General features: G+C 41.9%; 1 protein-coding gene and 1 long non-coding RNA gene across 2 annotated transcripts; both read left to right on the forward strand.

The window, feature by feature from the left end:
• The first annotated feature begins 322 nt into the window (after positions 1-322).
• LOC115580342 (coiled-coil domain-containing protein 106-like) lies at positions 323-2,858 on the forward strand. Its single transcript, XM_030414600.1, has 4 exons — positions 323-497; positions 946-1,122; positions 1,768-1,926; positions 2,554-2,858. Exons 1-4 carry the CDS (start codon positions 323-325, stop codon positions 2,856-2,858), a joined length of 816 nt encoding a protein of 271 aa, XP_030270460.1.
• A 3,228-nt stretch (positions 2,859-6,086) lies between these two features.
• Positions 6,087-6,678, forward strand: LOC115580618 (uncharacterized). Its single transcript, XR_003983885.1, has 2 exons — positions 6,087-6,297; positions 6,385-6,678. It is a non-coding gene; the product is annotated as an uncharacterized LOC115580618 (long non-coding RNA).
• Positions 6,679-18,991: the final 12,313 nt, after the last annotated feature.

Here is an 18,991-nt window from a genome sequence, read left to right on the forward strand (position 1 = left end):
GTACTTTCAAAGTTTGCTATTTCAGGTAAGCTAAAGTGAAATATGTAATTTGGGCAATTTTATTTTATTATATTTGGGGAGAATATGATAAAATTGACATCAGTCTTTGGCGTTTTAAGTAAAGTTAGTTCAGCAATTAATGCTAGTTAGTTAGCCTTTACGTTCAAGTATTTTATGGCAGCCTACAGGCTATAGTTTGCCCCCCAGTTTTCATCTAGCTAATTCTAAACAACTACAACATTACGTTTGCCAAAGTTGCCTCAACTATTGTAGCTGCCATGACATGGTGCTGGTGTTCTTTGCTTTACACAGCTGTAGCTAGATGGAAACCCGTTTCAACAAAAGGGCGCATAGTGGGGTGAGGAAGGCTGAGGAAGCTGAGGAAGCCCTGCTACAAGTCGGGGAGGAGGCGAACGAGGACGAGACACGAGATGTGGAAGAGGTCGCTATTCCACCAAAGAAAAAGAAGTCAGTCAAATGTTCCCCGAAGAAACTAAGTAAGTCTAGTTATTTTCTTAATTATCATTTTGACTACTTTTGCCAGCAGGGCTTGAAATGAACTCCTCCCACCATCACAGTAAATAAATAAATTGCTTTGCAGCAGAAGTTTTGGCTGTGGTTGTTAAATCTGGCAATTGTACTAGTCACTTTGGCAGCAGATTTCCAACCTGTGTTCACTCTGTTTATTCATAGTCCTTTGGTTGATTGTGGCACATACTATTTATAATGTTCTCATTTTCTACATACACTATATGTACAAGAGCATTGGGAGTATTGTGCTGGTGTACTGGAGTGCAATGAACGTAATGTATGTTACAGAATTAGACATAAATATAGGGAACGCAGCTCAACATAATGCACTCCAGTACTCCACCACCATTCACTGACCTCAATAATAAACATAAAGTAGAATGATCAATGGCCCTGTTCCAGTGTCTCCAACAGGGGCGTTGGAGTTGGCCAAACTTAAACAACAAGCCAAGATGGATCGACAGAAGATTGAACACCTTGAGGACTGCATTAAATACCTGGAGGAGGCCAACAGGGATCTGAAAAATGACAAGGACTTCCTACTTTCCCAAATGAAGGGACAACCCAGCATGCCTGCATCTACTGGAAAAGGTACAAATGTACTACAATTAACATTATTCATGCAGTACTAGATATTCAGGGAAGTCATGGGGGAGAAATTGAAATAGGCTGGGTTTTCTGGAGTGCAAGGATAGTTTATTATTTACAATTAATAATAATTATTGCATCATTGTAACACACCTGGGATGTCCACTTGATTGGAAATACTATTTTCCCAAGCCCTTCCAAAAACGTTTTCCCACGTGACCTGACGTAGGTCTCTGATGATGACATTGCTACGCATAAAGTGATATAAACCCTTGCCCAGCTAGTAATGTTAGCCACTGAGATGGACTGAGCCATCGCTGCATGCTGCAGCTGCTGCCCTACTGACATGCTAACTGACACACGCACAGACGGTTCATTCACTGTTGCTGCTGCTAAAAGTTTGAAAAATTAACTCTGAGCTCTCCTCCTGCTAGTAAGCAGCTCTGGATCACTCTACAGCACAAAATACTAAAAGCCATTATCTGTAATAAAACAAAGCCTGTTTTAGGACATGTACAGTTGTCTGCTTTAATAAACTTTAGGCAGTACCAAGAGTGAGCCTGCATTGAAAAAAGTATATTCTTTTTTTGCTTTGTTACCTTATACACCTCTATGCTTGTCCACCCACCCCCACCCCCCTTCTCCCAGGCTCTGGAAAGACTTCTTCATCTTCAAGTTCGATGTCTCCCTGTTCCTCCTCAGATTCCAGCTTCTCATCATCCTCAGAAGAAGAGGAGAAGAAGAAAAAGAAAAAGAAGAAGACCAAGAAGTCCAAGAAACAGCCTGTTTCTCACAGACGTTCAAGAAGTAAGCACAAGTATTGATCATCTTTATAACCACCCTAAAGTTGACCGTTACTTAACTCCCTTCTATGGTTTATATTTGTACTACCACCATGGGCTTAGTTAATAATAATTAGATGGGACCTAAGAGTTGCTATGTTATATCCATGTCCCACTTTAATGTTATATTTTAGTATTCTCTCTAAAAATCAATGATTTAGATCTCTACAGCTTTCTCGTTCTCCACAGGTTATTCTGTGGTCTTCTCTGGTTTTGTTAGATATTTAGCCTCTGAAACAGATAAGAAAAAAGTCTACTTACTGTACCATGTTGGATCACTGTGCATCCTCTACCCAAGCTGGTTATGTTTGGTACAGCTTCTGAGGCAGGTAAGAAAGGACGTTACTTGCTTGGCGTCCTCCTTCCATGCTGGTGATGGAAGATATTGCTGCCCACAGAGGCAGGTAGTTAAGGAGCTAAATCTAATATAACCAGCCTAGAAGGAGGATGCACAGTAAACCAGCAGTATGATAAGTAGGATCCTTTCTCATCTGCTAGTACTACAGGACCTATAGGGTGCCAGATCAACAATGCCAATGCATGCCTGAAAAAAGATGACTTTTTTTGTTTGTTTTTCTGTTGTTTTGTGAAGTGACCACAACGGATGGAGTTATCCGCCACTACAAGAATGCCCTCCACATATTCAACAAGTCTGGATCCATGAAAAAGGCCTTTGCCAAACTTAATGTTGACCGCAACACAATTGCGAGAACAGCTGTAATTGCTGAGCTAGCGATCACATTTCCAGACACCTTCAAGGACCTGCTCCCAGGAGATGAGAAGATGTCAGCATTTGCAGAGCGGTGTAGGGGGGCTATAACAGAGGAGATGGCTGAAACCATCACAGCAAAGAAAAAAAGAGGAAAACTCCTCCCAATAATGTATAAATACACTTAAGACTGTTCATTGAACTTGTTTATGTTAAACAAGTTATTCTGTTTATACATACAAAGTATATGTTGGAACCCTCTGTTTGAGGAGAAATAATACGAATAATGCAACAGTAATGCAACAATAATGTTTTTTTTATGTTTTGTGTTGAAATACATGAAGGAAAAATCTCTTGACTTGTCTGTTGCTTTTGTTAAGGTATTTAAATCATTTGACAGTATAATTACACTTAATGACACCTTAATGAAAGGTTCAAATTGTTCCACTTTACTTGAATTCATAGAAAACAGTCATGACACTGTTATAACCTGATTTAACTATGTAATTACACTTCATGACATCTTAATGAAAGGTTCAAATTGTTCCACTTTACTTGAATTCATAGAAAGCAGTCATGACACTGTTATAACCTGATTTAACTATGTAATTACACTTCATGACATCTTAATGAAAGGTTCAAATTGTTCCACTTTACTTGAATTCATAGAAAGCAGTCATGACACTGTTATAACCTGATTTAACTATGTAATTACACTTCATGACATCTTAATGAAAGGTTCAATTTGTTCCACTTTACTTGAATTCATAGAAAACAGTCATGACACTGTTATAACCTGATTTAACTATGTAATTACACTTCATGACATCTTAATGAAAGCTTCAAATTGTTCCACTTTACTTGAATTCATAGAAAGCAGTCATGACACTGTTATAACCTGATTTAACTATGTAATTACACTTAATGACAGGTTCTAATTGTATATGACAGTTACAAACTTATTTGGCAGTGTAGTTATACTTAATGACATCATAATGAAAGGCACAATGTTTAGGACACAATCATAATGGTCTTGTGACAGCTAATGTCAAAATGAACCACATATGACAGTTTAATGTCATGTTATCATATAAAGCTAAATAGTTTTTTAAAGTTTGACAGTGAGGTCTACTGTGTCATGTTTATGACAGGGTATGTTGTCTTGGCTTATGTCAAGTTGTCATAACAAAGACATCTCAAACAATGTCAACTTTGCATCAAAGGTGACATAATTTACCGAATGACACTTAACGACAATTGTCATAAGTATTCATTAATGTTCATGACAGGTGTCATGTCACGATTATGACAGTGTTATGACAGTCTTATTCACCCCCATTCAAATAAAGTGTTACCAAACACACACACTGTTGACAATACCCCTCAATTCTCCGCAAAACTTTCCATTCAAAACAATGTTATTTCTTCTCAAAATGGTATTTTGTTTTCAAATGACACACACAAACCATCATATGAATAGACATTTATAGGAACCAGTCGAACACTGATGTGCTCAGTGTAAAACACTATGATGAATGGAAAACACTTCTTCTTCATTCATCATAATGACTTAGGCCTTTTTTGTTCAGTTACACTTACTACAGTCAGTACATACATAAGTGTGATGTAAAATATTTGAGAATATTGTTTTTATACTCAGAATATAGTATAATACTCAGAACGGTAGGGCGGCTGTAGCTCAGTGGGTAGAGCTGGTTGACTGGTGATCAGAAGATCACTGGTTCGAATCCCGGCTCCCCAGGGCGGGACTGAGCTACATGTCGAAGTATCCTTGAGCAAGATACTGAACCCCAAAGTTGCTCCTGATGTGCAGTTGGCACCTTGTGTGAAGGCAGCCACTGCCATCAGTAAGGGTCCTGCGATGAACTGGCGACTCATCCAGGGTGTACCCTGGCCTACGCCCCTAGAGTGAAACTGGATTTGGCCCCAGTAAGCCCCGCAACCCCTTAGGGGGGAAAAAGCGGCAACATCCCGCGACCCTCACGGATAAGCGGAAAAGAAAACGGAACGGAACTCAGAACGGTGACTGTACACAGTTACAGTAAAAAACAAACAAACAAAAAAAAACTGTGCAGCATGCCCTCCTCTGTTTCGTTCTGGCCACAGCATCTCATCCACATCACAAGCCATGTTTTCCAATGTTGCGTACGTACAAAAACATGGCGTACGTCATTTTCCACACCAATGTTCAGATGTATCAAAAGTGAAATGACCGTGCGGTGCCCCACGCCAGCTTCATGGCTGGCCTACGCACGTTTCTACAGCTATTGTTCCTTTGGCGACACTTAGAGGTGATGCTGGGAAACTGTTAATTATGTGAAAACAATTAGTCCTCAGAGTAATGTACACATCAGAGACACATTAATGGACAATTACAGTTTTTATTGATTGCTTTGACCTGTTTAAACAAACTGGAATCCACTCGGTTTTCATCATCACTGTCTCAGCAGAGCACAAGACACCTCTTGCAAATGTGTTAACCCTTTCTCATTGAATATACACATTTTCCCCACCCTTTTGCAGAACAGTTAACACGGATGTCATTCAAGCAGTCCAAACGCCATTGTTTTAGCAATGGTAACCAAACAGAAACCATCTGTTCCTAACTATTAGAAACTACCTACATCAGTATGAAATCACTAAAGCACCTGTTTGACACTCCTAAACACAAATCTTCTAAGAGTAATTAGTCTACAGGCCTTAAAAAGTGCAGCGGCTGTGTTGTTCTTTGCCAACATGGATTGAAGAGGTCTAAGGCTGATGAGAGTGAGAAATAGGTGCAGAAGATTTTTCCCTTGGTTCATTGCAAGAGAGGATAATGAATGTGATGTGGATCAGGCCATGTGGCCCCATCATCAAGACAGAAGAGACTGAGTATCAATAGTGGCTATTTCTTATACTCTACAGTAATAGATTGGTATACTTTACTGTAATATTTTATATCTTTAACTTCTTTTCTATGTTTTAAAACAGGTCAGTTGTTCAGGAAAATGCTTGCTGTGAAGCTGCAGAAATGTTTTGTGAACTATGAGACTACCAGCTTTCTTATTTTCTTATACTCTAATAGATTTTATTTTGGTTTCCATGTATTTTGTGTAATATTTACAGTATTTCAGTTTTCAGCCACAGTTCGAAAAAAAGAATCAATGGAATCAAAAAATGCATCAAAGCATTTCTGATTCTGGATTAAATTTTTTGCAAGACGGCAAATTTGACAACAAATGGCACTGGCATGAAAGCTACGTAGAGTAATAGGTCACAATGACAAGCAATGGTGCACCGATTCGCACTTAGTGCTGTATTTTGTATTTTGTTGTCCACTGTGTAATGGTTGATTGGAAGAGCTCATACACTTGTTTGCAAGTTGTGTTGATTGAAGGCAAAATTAGTGTCATGATCTACATCATGGCAGCCCCTCCTCTCCTTTGTGTTTGCTCTGTGTATGTTTGATCCTCATCTCTTCCCTTCCCAGTCAGTTTGTGCATGGGCGTGGTCTTCTCTCTCCAGCAGGTAGAGCCAGGTGCATCTCATCCCACTAATCAACCTCTCCATATAACCTCCGGATTTCCAACCACTCGTCGCCAGTTCATACTCTCAGCCTGAGCGGTACCTAGTTTGACACCGGCCTCTAGTTATCTCTTGTGTGTTTTCTCGCTTGTGCAGCATCTCTAACCTGTTGATTCCTCTGCCCAGTTAACCATGCCTGCCTGCCAGTTCGTCTGCCTACTTGCTCCCACGCCTGTTCGTCTCCTCCTGCCACTGCTGGTCACTGCAGCCATCCGACCTCCATCTTAGGGAAGCTCCCGACCAGCAAGACGCAGACCGCGTTGAGACGCGGCTCCACCATTACCGGGGAGATCACCACGTTTTCACCCAGCACCACCAGCACTCCTCGTGGGAACCCGGGACCCCTCCTAGCACGCCATTATTCCCTCCTGCACTGTGGTACTTTTCACTGGGTCACAATAAATCTCACCTTGAACAGAATCACCCGAGTCGAGTCGTGCATTTGGGTTCAACCTCTGTTGTTTATCATAACAATTAGCTTTTGTTGCATATTTTAAATGTTTTGGCACAGATAGAGCCTTTTGCAAACAAAATGAGTCATTTTGACCATGAGTGCCATTGTTTCGGCCTGTGTGTTAACTGTTTTGAAAATGTGGAGTTTGAGTTGACGGCTGCATCAAAGCAATCAATAAAAACTGTAACAATGGCAGCCTTGGCCTTGTTAGAAGACATCACAAATGGTCACATCAGATGTGAGAGAGTGTTTAGAGAACGGGAAGATCTGTTGGCAAATGACGATAACTGGCTCATGAGTCGTTCTAGGTTGCCGCGGCCAGTGTTACTGGAGCTGTGCGCAGAGCTGAACGAACGAAACACAGCCAGGAGCCAGGGGTTGTCCGTGCCCACACAGGTGCTGACCCCTCTGGGGTTTCTGGCAACAGGAGCCTTCCAGAGGGAACTGGCCGACCGGTCAGGAGTGTGCCAGTCCACTCTGAGCCGAGCCATGCCAGCTGTGTGGGACGGGATCATAAGAATGTCATCCAGGTACATCAAATTCCCATACAATGCTGTTGAACAGGCCAACATTAAAGCGCAATTTGCAGCAAGAGCCAGTTTCCCTAATGTAATCGGAGCTATTGACTGCACACATGTTGCTATAAAAGCGCCATCACAGGATGAATTTGTTTTTGTCAACAGGAAACAATTTCATTCAATTAATGTTCAAATAATATGTGATGTGCAAATGCAGCTCACCAACATCGTGGCAAGGTGGCCTGGTTCAACGCATGACTCGTTCATTCTTACCAATAGCATGGCTGGTAACAGGCTGGAGGCTGGCATGGTGCGCGATGGGTGGCTTCTTGGTGAGTAAGTAATTTATCCAGGGTTCGTACACATTTTCAAGGTCAAATTCAAGCACTTTTCAAGCACTTTTAAGGGTCATTTACAAAATTTTCCAGCACCTTATCACTGAGGTAAAATACATATCTACAGGAATATATATAGTCATGATTATTAATTTTTTTTTTACTTTTTATCACAATTATGTACATTGTATTATGCTGTAAACATCTAAAATGATGTTTCATGATAGCAAAAACTTTAGAAATTAAGGGAGAACACAAAGTTTTATCCAAAAAAAGGGAAGCCACTTGGCGTTTTTCAGGTAAACTTGCACCGGGACAAAGAGAGACCTGAGAGCACCCGGTAATTTTCTTTTTTGACATAAACTTTTATAAGCTGTTGGCTTATGCATCAAAGTTTATTAATATTGAATGTGTCATCAGTCCAAATTGCATCAAATTCACCTTTTCCTCGGCCATCCCTCTCTATTGCTACCAGGCTGCATGTGTGATGATACACACACACACTGATTTTATTTCTCCTTGTAATAAGCAAACTATCCAGTTTGATCCCAATGTTGCCAAGACACAGAGTTATAATGTCAAGCACTTTTCAGACCTTGAAAACACAACATTGAAATTCAAGCACCTTTAAGGATTTCATGCACCCGTACGAACCCTGTTTATCCGTTTAATTGCGCCCCGAATGTAAACCACCACAATGCCCATTTGGGCACGTGCATTCAAATATGTGTATTTGTTTTTCCCTGGTGAAAATAGAGCGGCAGAGCTATCTAACAAGCCCTTTATTGTCTCCTTGTGTTCAGTATTTGTGTCAATAAACGCGTACGTAAAGTTGGAATGGCACACTGCAGTAGCCACGGTGCACTTCTGCAGTAATCAATACAAGTGTGATCAGTCTTGTCAATCCTTGTAATGAAGTTGTTTTGTCCTTCTGTTTGTTTCCCAATAACGGTAGCACTTATATATTGTTATTATTGTTATTATTATTATTATCATTATTAATAATGTATTTATTTTTAAAAAAGCAATAGTGATTCAATCAAGTGGTGCATAAACAAAGGAAACTAAATCTATTTCACATGTTGTATTCCTCCTTCATTTGACTCCTGTCCCCCCGCCCGTTGCGGTTACGCTTCGGTGGTGGGCCGAAATCCTCCGCTTCACCTTCACGTCGGACCATTTCTTTTTTTATTTCAGTGAGTGTGCACTGCTCTGACCCCACAGCGTTCACTGTTTACACACACGCTCCCACTCACACTCACATTTCTTTTTTTTTGTGTTTATCCCTGACGAGCAGGGGTGGACTGGGACAAAAATTTGGCCCTGGACTTTATGGTCCAGACCAGCCCACTACAATCCGCACGCAGATATTGTGCCAACTCGCCCCGTTGATGTACATACAAACACACAAGCTCTTCATAACACCACTATACTAAACAATATCCCTTTATATTCTGAAGCCTTGAATAAAATAAAATAAACCTTGCTCTTAAGAAGGATACTGGAGAAAGGGTGTCTGGGTTGGGACGGGTGAAGTAATCTATGGGTGGGCTCACTGGGCTGCTTGGGGTCTCTGGTGAGATCATCTCCACAGGAGAATGATGTACTGGGCCTGTCACCTATTACAAACCTGGAGATGAAAAATAGAGGAATAGATCTCAACAGTGACCGCCCACTTTTTTAACGGCTTCCGGTTCCGGAAGAGAATTTGCCATTCATTTACTCCACTGACGTTTCAAAAAATCCTTATATAAAGAGTTTTAGGCCTGGAACCAAGCCAATCAGCTAGGTGATGAATCGTGACCATAAAACATTTAATTCCGCGCAAACAAAATGTTGGAAAGAAAAAAGCAAAGGTACAAAAAGCAAAGGTACAAGACTGTGTACATAATTATCTTAAGAGTAAAGCAACTACTGTGGAATAGGTTAAGTTTGAATAAGATTACATGCACATAATGAGTCTGCATGCAATCAGAACTTTGGCTAGTTGGCTAAATTATGGAAAACAATAGTATAATGATCTGAAAAATGGACAAACACTGATTTTTTTTATAAAGACAGTACTGCTCAACATAATGTACAATGAAGCATGACATAAGAGGAAATACTTGTAATTTGTGTACTGCATCATGAGTAACAGGCACGTGCACACATAAGGCCCAAAGGGTGCTTGAGCCCCTGCCCTTTTTGCCTCGTATTATAAAGTGCCCTTTTTGTGTGTTTTTTAATGAATACATAAATTCCTGTTGTGCAAAGGGATGTCAAAAAAACGGCGGTATACAAACGCCACTGTTATCTACCATACGCATTTCCTCGTAATATGGTGTTGAGTGTGTTGAGCTTAGAGCCGCTTCTCTGTCCGCTGCGGCTCCGCTGTGCCCCTCACTACGAACGGTCACTACTTTCAAATTAAAAGCCCCCCGCTAAGAACCCAGTTCTAAACACCAATGGGGTGCAATGTAAAGCTCTTATTTTGAAGACAAAGAGAGAGAGAGAGAGAGAGAGAGAGAGAGAGAGAGAGAGAGAGAGAGAGAGAGAGAGAGACCGCTGCCTCATCAGTACTCCACCACGCACGTAGATGAGACGTGACATTGGAGCGACTTGAACCTTTGTGAGTTCCATCCATTAACAATCCATTAACATAACTTCCTTGTGGCGCTAACAAGTCGCCTTCCACTTATTCAACATGCTTAAATAAGAGTCATATTTCAGAAGAGTGTCCATTTGTGCTTGTTAAGCTAACTGCTTGTTAATGAGAGTTAATAATCTAATCTAACAGCTGTCTGTGTCGGCTGTTTATCTGCCACATATTAAACTTCTTCCAGATATTGAGTTTATTGTGACTTTGCTGTTGTAAACATTGTTGTTCCTACTAACATCCACAGTAGCAGTCACAGTGGTAATTTCTTGGTTTTGTCACATTTTTAGATGTGTAGCCTGTATTTCTAGTTTGAACTTGCCCTCCAATAAATGGCCGTATAATAAACCAGTGTTTGATTGCTTTTTAAGAATTCAAAACCTTCCAAACCTCAGCATTATGATGATGTGAATAAACTCATGTTGACAATATTTTGTTGACATAAAAGAAATGGCAGTTATATCACTCACAGCTACACAAGATACACAGCTAAGTATTTAGCTTTCTATAAGTACTTTGTTTACTAATTTTAAGTCAATCTACATATTGTGTTATTAATAGGGCTGTCAAAGTTAACGCGTTAATAACGCGTTAACGCAACATCCTCTTAACGCCGTTAATTTTTTTAACGCGCGATTAACGCTCGGTATAAAAAAACAAAAAACAAAACGCGCATTGAAAGATTTGCGGCCGTCAGTGGCACCTGTAGTCTTGATCCAGAGGGTGGCAGAAAGGGAATCAGAAGAAGATGCAGCAGGGTTGGCGGTTCGGGAAAAACACGGTGGACTGAAAAGTGAGGAAATTGAGAAAGGACTTACCGTAAAATACCAAATAATAGCCGGGGGGTTTAGTTGTTTCAATCACTTAACAGACCAAAAGGCAATTTGGGACAGGCGTTTAATTCCTTCCTCACAATAATCCTAGATGAAAACATTACAAACTTCTCCAGCTTCTCGGTGAATTCTCTGGCATCCTCCTGTAAGTGAAGTTGTTGCGGCGGAGGAAACGATTCAGCCAGCACTCGCTGCAAACTCCTCATCTCTGCTGTCACTCACGGTGGTGGACATTTGTTTCTCCATCACCCTGATCATTTTGCGGGACACTCTCTCGTGGCGTGCCCGTTTGCTGATAACTCATCCCCGCATGTTTATCTCAGGCTCCTCGCTAGCCTTCTTCCTCCCTCCAGCAGGCAGCCTGGCCCTGCTGCTGTCCTCCTCGGACAGACACTGAAGCTCAGTTTCTCTCACTCTCTTCTGGTCGACAGAGAAACATCTAGCGGCTGCTTCTCCCGAGTTTTCCTCTGCATATTTTAACAGAAAGTTTGAATTTCAAGTGGTACTTTTTACTGTTTTGCTGCACCGGAGCCATGGCGATCATCAGTGTGATACTGACTGACAGAAAGCAGCACACTGCGTGAAAAAGGCGAAGAAGAAAAACGTGCAGTGTCAGTGGACACCTCTTCTTCCTTAATTTTTAAAAAAATAAAAAATTAGACCCGACATTTATTTGGAACCGGCGGTTATTTACCAAAATATACATCTGCACCGGCGTTTAAAGGGACCCTGTGGATAATTGAAACCCGTATATTATTTGGTCATTTACGGTATGAACGGCAAACTACTTTCGAAACACTGCCAGATGGTTCGGTCGATAGGACAAAAGTTATCTGCATGTACTATCGACATGAAATGACTTACCATCGAAGTACATTGAGTCTCAAATATCACTTGCAAGCCAAACACAGGGCAGATGCAGAGAGCCCCCCCCCCCCCCCATATTTGCCCTTTCTTATGTTAAAAGTATTAAGAACATTAAAAAATACATCAAGGTACATTTAGAACAGAAAAAAATGTGCCAAAAAAATTGCGATTAATTTGCGATTAATCGCGAGTTAACTATGGACAAAATGCGATTAATCACGATTAAAAAAATTAATCGTTTGACAGCCCTAGTTATTAATAATTAATTCTCTGACTTTGAGCCTTCTCTGACTTTGAGCCCCTGCCCCTCTATAATCATGTGCACGTCCCTGATGTATGGATGCAGATGTTTTATTGTAACAGTAGTTAATCAGTGTTTTCTTAATTTTAACTGTATAATGCTGTAAAACTGTTGAAATGTCAATAAACCATAAACACTGACTGAAAAAAATATGTAAAGCATACATATTTGTTAAGTTGTTAGTTCAATGTCCTTCATGACCAAATTGGAGTGTGGGTGAAAGGTGTATGTTGGCACTTTAAACACTGGTGACCTGATTTGGGGGATGTCATTATAGGTAGAAAGGATCAAAAACTGTGAAAATAGCAGATCTACATGCTCAAAACACATCACATTGCAACATGTGAGTTGTAAGCTTGTAGATCTGCAATTTTGTGTGGCATCCTTTGATGAAAGAATGAAATAGGGCTTAAGTGGTTAATAAAAGCAACTAATCAGTTAATCAGGATATTATATGAATATGGTTATTGTTTTCCAATACTTTAGATAACTAGATTTAGTTGTAACACACCATCCAGAGTTTGCTATTTATTTTGTCAAGTAAAGTTCATAGACAGTTAAGCAACCGTTCTGAACCATTTATTTTAATGAATGTTTATCCACACCATTCTAGAGGGCACATACCTGCTTACCATGGTATCACTACCTCCTTCACATGGTGGAGAGTCTTACTCAACACTTGTGTTTTCAGCCTCCTCCTGCGCCATAAGGGCAGTGGTAATGGGAGCCTCACTGTCTTCAAAATCACTGTCAGACTCACATGAAGGACCCGCTGCTGAAGCTGCAGCATCGGTGCTGCTAGCCCTGGCCAGGCCGACCCCTGCAGCAAACATCTGCGGAACTGTTTTACTTTTAGCGGCCTGTGCTGCTAGAGCTTTTCTTTTCCGTTCCCTCAATTTTTCCACACCGCCTTTGCGTTTTTTACTTTCTTTCTCCATTTTTGTTTTTCGTATGCTGGTGTGTTGTTGTTTTTTTTTCTCTCGCTCTCTCTCATCATCGACTCCTCATCATTAAAAGTGATTGGACAAGGGGGGTCTAGAACATGCGTGGGTGGGACTCCTGGGCCTCTGTAGCTTCCCATAGGGCCATTGGGGCAGGTATTCTTTAGACAGACATCCACTGGGCCAATCCTCACCTCTCTGCTGTGTCTGCAGCTGAGCACTGTGGGCCGAGCCATGCAAGTCTCTCTCCCTGGGCCGGGAGAGTTACAATAGTTAACAAGGCAAGGCGAGGCATAGCAAAAAAAACCAAAAAAACGTCCACTAATCACTAATGGATTAGTCCATCGGCCCATTAGTGACCGGCCCACCAGGAAAAGTCCCGGTACTCCCGATGGCCAATCTACCCCTGCTGACGAGAGGCTATTAAATAATACAGATCTTAGCGTCTCGACTTCATTTAATAGAGTTTCGAGCTCAGACTAGGTGAAGTTGCGCTTCCCTTTACTCATGGTGTGAATCTGATGGTGCAGAGAGGGAAATCCCCGGTGCAGGCCCTATTTAAATAAGTTTGCATATTTAAATGGGGGCGTGGACAGGAATAAAGGAAAAGTGCTTGGATCCATGCATATGCACACCTAAGCCCCCCACACACCGCCCAGACATCCAACTGTCTTATCCGACTACTCTCCGACCGCTCCGTTGCCTCTTGTCTGACCCGTTCAGCAGAAAAGCGGTGTTGAACACACCACTTCGACGTGCTGCCTAGTCCACAGTAGCGTGTACGTTCTGCGCTTCGCGCGAGATGCAATAAGCGGGTGGTGCTTGTGTTGTGAGTTGTAAACAAGAGGCTTATGCACGCAACTCTCTTTACTTTCGATCAAAATGAAAGTTAACTATTTTATACAAAAACAGCTGCATACTAAACATGCAGCGAGGCATTACCAAATGAACAGAGATTAATTCGTCCTGAACGGACATAACAATGAAAGGAGGAAACTTTCAGTTATTCCTTTAGAGGCTGAGGGCTACACTGGGGCCATATTAAGAAGTGCTTCATGGGGAGGGAAGTTTGTCCTTTACATTGTTCCTCTTCAGGACGAACTTGACCATAAACCTCTCCCTGCTAGTGCTCCTGAGTTTGTCCTCATGCCAAAGGCTAGCTGCAAGGATTGCAACACAATGATGCAACACAATGATTGACCAGTGTAGCCCTCAGCCTCTAAAGGAATAACTGAAAGTTTCCTCCCTCCATTTCCACCTATTAAAATGACAAACAATATAAGGACATAAACCATCATGTATTCATGTTTTTTCTGCAGTATTAACACAGCAAACATAAAAGAAGTTGCATTTTAAGTACAGTAATTATGTACCTGCTGCTTTAAAAAGGAGCCACCTGTCCTCGAGCTTTGTCATCCTGGGCAATGTCTTCACCAGTAAACTGGACAACTACATTAAAATGAAATACTTTTTGAGGGAGAAATTTCAGTATATGAAAGGCGTTGCACAGAAGCCTTGATGACAAAGGCAATTAGGCAATGTACTTGCTAGAAAAATAATGTTATTAGTTCCAACTTAAAGTAAGCCGACTGTCAAGCCACATGCACCACATCCAAGTACCAGAGAAAATAATACAGATACACAAATTAAACCACATAACCTAAATCAGCAGCGCCATCATTGCGCTACCATCATGGCAAAGCCAGAGTAATGTACTTTATTTTACCTGAATAATCCCATACCATTAATGGTGAAATTGCAGGTACAGTATAATGTCTACAGTAGAAACAATGTAGAAAAAGTAGTAAAAATGTACAGTGTTAAAAGCCTAACTTGGTCATGTTCTCTCCACATGGAGAGAAGAGACTGATCCTGATAAAATACATGTAACGTGAAAATGTGCATTTAAATTACACATTTAGGTGGTCAATTTACATGGGTGCAAAACATCAGTATATTACAGTACATTACAGTAAAATGCATTACTGTCACTTAGGCTGTACAGAAACAAATTAAGCAATGACTTACCCTAGCTTGTGACTGCTGTTGGTTTTCCATTCTGGCATTAAAAGAAAAACGGACGTATTATTTTGACAGTATTTATGTAACATTGCATAACAATAAAAGTCATGGTCAATAAAAAACAACAGCGAATGAAGATCAATGTAGTGTTCCCAATGAATCTGTAGATCCATTCCATAATATAACAGACACATAAATCTGAGTTTGGTAATGTGCATGAATTTGTTAAATTATTCGCCACGTGTGTTTGTTGACATGAGAACAGCTGTAGTGAGAACGGGAGCCGGGAGGAGTAGCGGCAGCCCGCTACACAGTGGAAACTGGCACCATGTTCAGCGGTAGTTTAGTAATCCACGGTCAGGGTTCTCCCCAGACGGTGGAACAACGGCGCTGCGCCGCTATACTGCTAGCTCAGTGCCACTATACTCATTTTCAATGTTAGCTGCTTTATAGTGGTTGTTTGTGGGCTGCCGCGGTCTTCGTTCGTCCATCCCCCGGCTGAGTAGTGTTGTGTAGGAACCGTGGCGTTTTGGCAACGTGAGTACCATGCAACACTAAACGTTTAAATCACAGCCCTACGTTGTATACACCTCCCTGTAATTCACTCCCTCATTAGGCTACTCTGCTCAGGCCGTGACTAGCAGAGACAACCATGTTGCTGCTAATCAGTGTGCTTGCAGCAGCAGGGCACTATAATTCATTACTTGTGTTGTTGTTGTTGTTGTTGTTATTGTGAATGTACGGCAGGCTGTAGCCAACGCTAAATAGTGCAATTCATTACTTATGGGAAACGTTTCAAGAGCGACAGGCTTGCCTCCAAGCAGCACAGCACAAGGGAATGCGCAAGACGTAGCTGGCGCTGGAGCCAGGTCAAACCAACCAATTGAGATTGAGGAGTCACGTGCTGATTTGGGTTGATCTGGGCGGGGTCTGAGCCGGTCGGCCATGATGGTAGGAGATGCTATCGGTTGTCAGGGGCAACGCCTGCAGAACTTCACAGAGGCGCGACTAAACAGTCCAGAGCTCTTTAATTTCTGCGCATTTAATATTTCGGCGGGACAGAGACGGATCTACGAATATGAGAAAGAAAAGGAAGAAAGTAAAGCAATGCAAAAAGATAACGCGAAAGAAAAGGGACCTTACAGGAACAAGCTCACACCAAGCGCATAACAGCGGTATTTGGAGAAGCTCTCGGACATCCAAAATATCGACCCATACGAGCTCCCTGCAGCGCAATGGCACAGAGACCTGGATCATTTACCTCCATGCACATACATGGACATCGTCAATTCCCTTGTTTTTGGTGTAAGTTACTACACAATGCAGGAGTTTAAAAGCCACAAGTCTTTGGAAAGTTACGAGACTTTCTGCTGCGGCTGGGTGCAGGACTTGGCCATCTACAAGCCCCCAGGTGGTGAAAACAGCGTTGTACTCGCAAAAAGACATTTTTAGAGAATGTACCGGAGTGAAAATGCAGAGAACACACCCTCATCGACTGGGGGGTGCGATCGAAAGTAAGGTCCTTTCTTCTTATTGCAGCCAACCAAGCAATCCGGCGTCTACTCGTCAGGTCAGGGACTTGCTTTCCTTATGCTGTGTCCATTTCGGCAACCTAAACTGTATCCCATTGTTCCTATGTTTTCCATATGAATCGTGTGAGGTACTGAATCAGTATTTAACGCAGCAGTGACTTCCAGGCATGGTAAAACAGTGCGGAATTGTAAAAACCTCCACTACTACAGAGTTAAGAACACACGTAAACAATTGTGTTTTGCCGCCGGCATCCTGCCATCATGGCGGAGAGGGGGAAGATCCCGCGAGATCGAGGGAGGGGCTTTGTACCATGACGACAACTCCTCACTCTCAATAGAAACTCTTCTCTCATCCACCAGCGTAGGCCCCGCCCATCAAGTACAGTTGAATTCGCAAGCAAAACTTTAGAACTTGCAAGCAAAGGGGACTGATTTGCAAACAAAACTTTATAACTTGCAAGCAAAGAGGACTTATTTGCAAGCAAAGGTATTTAACTTGAAAGCAAAAAGGACTGATTTATAAGCAAAATGGTCGTATGTTTTTACTACAAACATTAGTTAGGGCCCGAGCAGGTAGACCTGCGAGGTCCCTATTGTAATTGGAAGGAAATACATTTTCTTCTCCAAGTTTGACTGCAGTTTTGGATGCCTGAACATACCCAAAAATTCACCAAATTTGGAATATACGCCACATCCGGCGAAAATTACGATCCTGCAAGGTCACTCGGTGTGCTCGTGACCTGCGGGCTCTGTAGCGCCCCCTAATGTTCTTTCCTGCTTCCACATGCGCGTAGACAAACGAAATTCAGTACGCAGATTCATCATGAGCAGAAGCACAAAAAAGTCTGGGGGGCCCATACTCTCAGTCCAACAGGAAGTCAGCCATTTTGATGTGTGGCGGCATTTTTGTCCAATTCATGCCTACTTTGAAAACTATCTTGTCCTAGAGCTTAAACACCACAGTCTTCCCATTAACTCAATTATCATCTTCATGCCTTGAAGAACAAAAATTATTGAAATCTTTCAGCTACGTCATACTTTAGTGGGCGGGACGGTGGAAACCATTTTTTCCCCTCGCCGTCAAGCATCAAGGATTTATAACTTCAACATACAATTTCCTATCCACACCAAACTGCTCATAAATGTAGAGGCTGTCTCCCCGAACAAATCTCCGCATCAGTATTTAGTCGGCCAGTTTGATTTTGGCCGCCATTTTGAAATATTGCCAATCTTCGTACTTAAATTATCTCCTCCTACAGACGTAACACCAGTGACTTCACAGTTACTCAGTATCATCCTCTGACCCTGAAGATGAAAAGTTATGGAAATCTTTATGCTACGTCATACCTGCTGGCCGCAGTGGAGCGGTCAATTCAAATCCTTCACTGTAAAGCATCATTTCCTCATAACTTCTTCATACAATTTCCTATCTCGGCCAAATCTCTTAGGAATGCAGAGGGAGTTGCCCTGAAAAGATCTGTGTCATCATTGGGTGTGGTCGTGACCTGCGGGCTCTGTAGCACCCCTATTGTGATGCCCCGCCTCCTACTTGCACATACATGGACGAAATTTGGTACGCACATTCATCATGACCAGATGCACAAAAAACCCATTTGGACCCATACTCTCAGTCCAACAGGAAGTCAGCCATTTTGATGTGTGGCGGCGTTTTTGACAAATTCATGCCTACTTTGAAAACTATCTTGTCCTAGAGCTTATACACCCCAGTCTTCACATTCAATCAGTATCATCTTCATGCCTTGAAGAACAAAAGTTATGGAAATCATTCAGCTGTGTCATACCTGGTGGGCGTGACGGCGGACGCCATTTTTCCCCTTTGCTGTCAAGCATCAAATCCTTATAACTTCCATAAACAATGCCCCATCTCCACAAAATTCCTCATAAATGTAGACAGCCTCACCCTGAATACATCTACACATCCCTTCAAAATCGTCCATTTTGAATTTGGTGGCCTTTATGAAATACTGCCCGACATCATACTTTCACATCTTCCTCCTGCAGATTGGACACCACAGACTTCACAGTCAGTCAGTATACTCCTCGGACCATGCCAAAGACACGCTAGGAAAATCTTTATCCTACGTCATACCTGCTGGCAGTGGCGGTGCCCGCCTTCTTCGTCATGAAGCATCAAGTCCTAATAACTTCTTCATACTATTTCCTATCTCAGCCAAATCTCTCAGGAATCTAGAGGGAGTCGCCATGAATAGATCTGTGTCATATCCATAGCGCCACCCACTGGACACATGAAGTAAGTTTTATCTCAGTCAC

Source organism: Sparus aurata, chromosome 4, assembly GCF_900880675.1.
Source record: "Sparus aurata chromosome 4, fSpaAur1.1, whole genome shotgun sequence".
Taxonomy (NCBI): domain Eukaryota; kingdom Metazoa; phylum Chordata; class Actinopteri; order Spariformes; family Sparidae; genus Sparus; species Sparus aurata.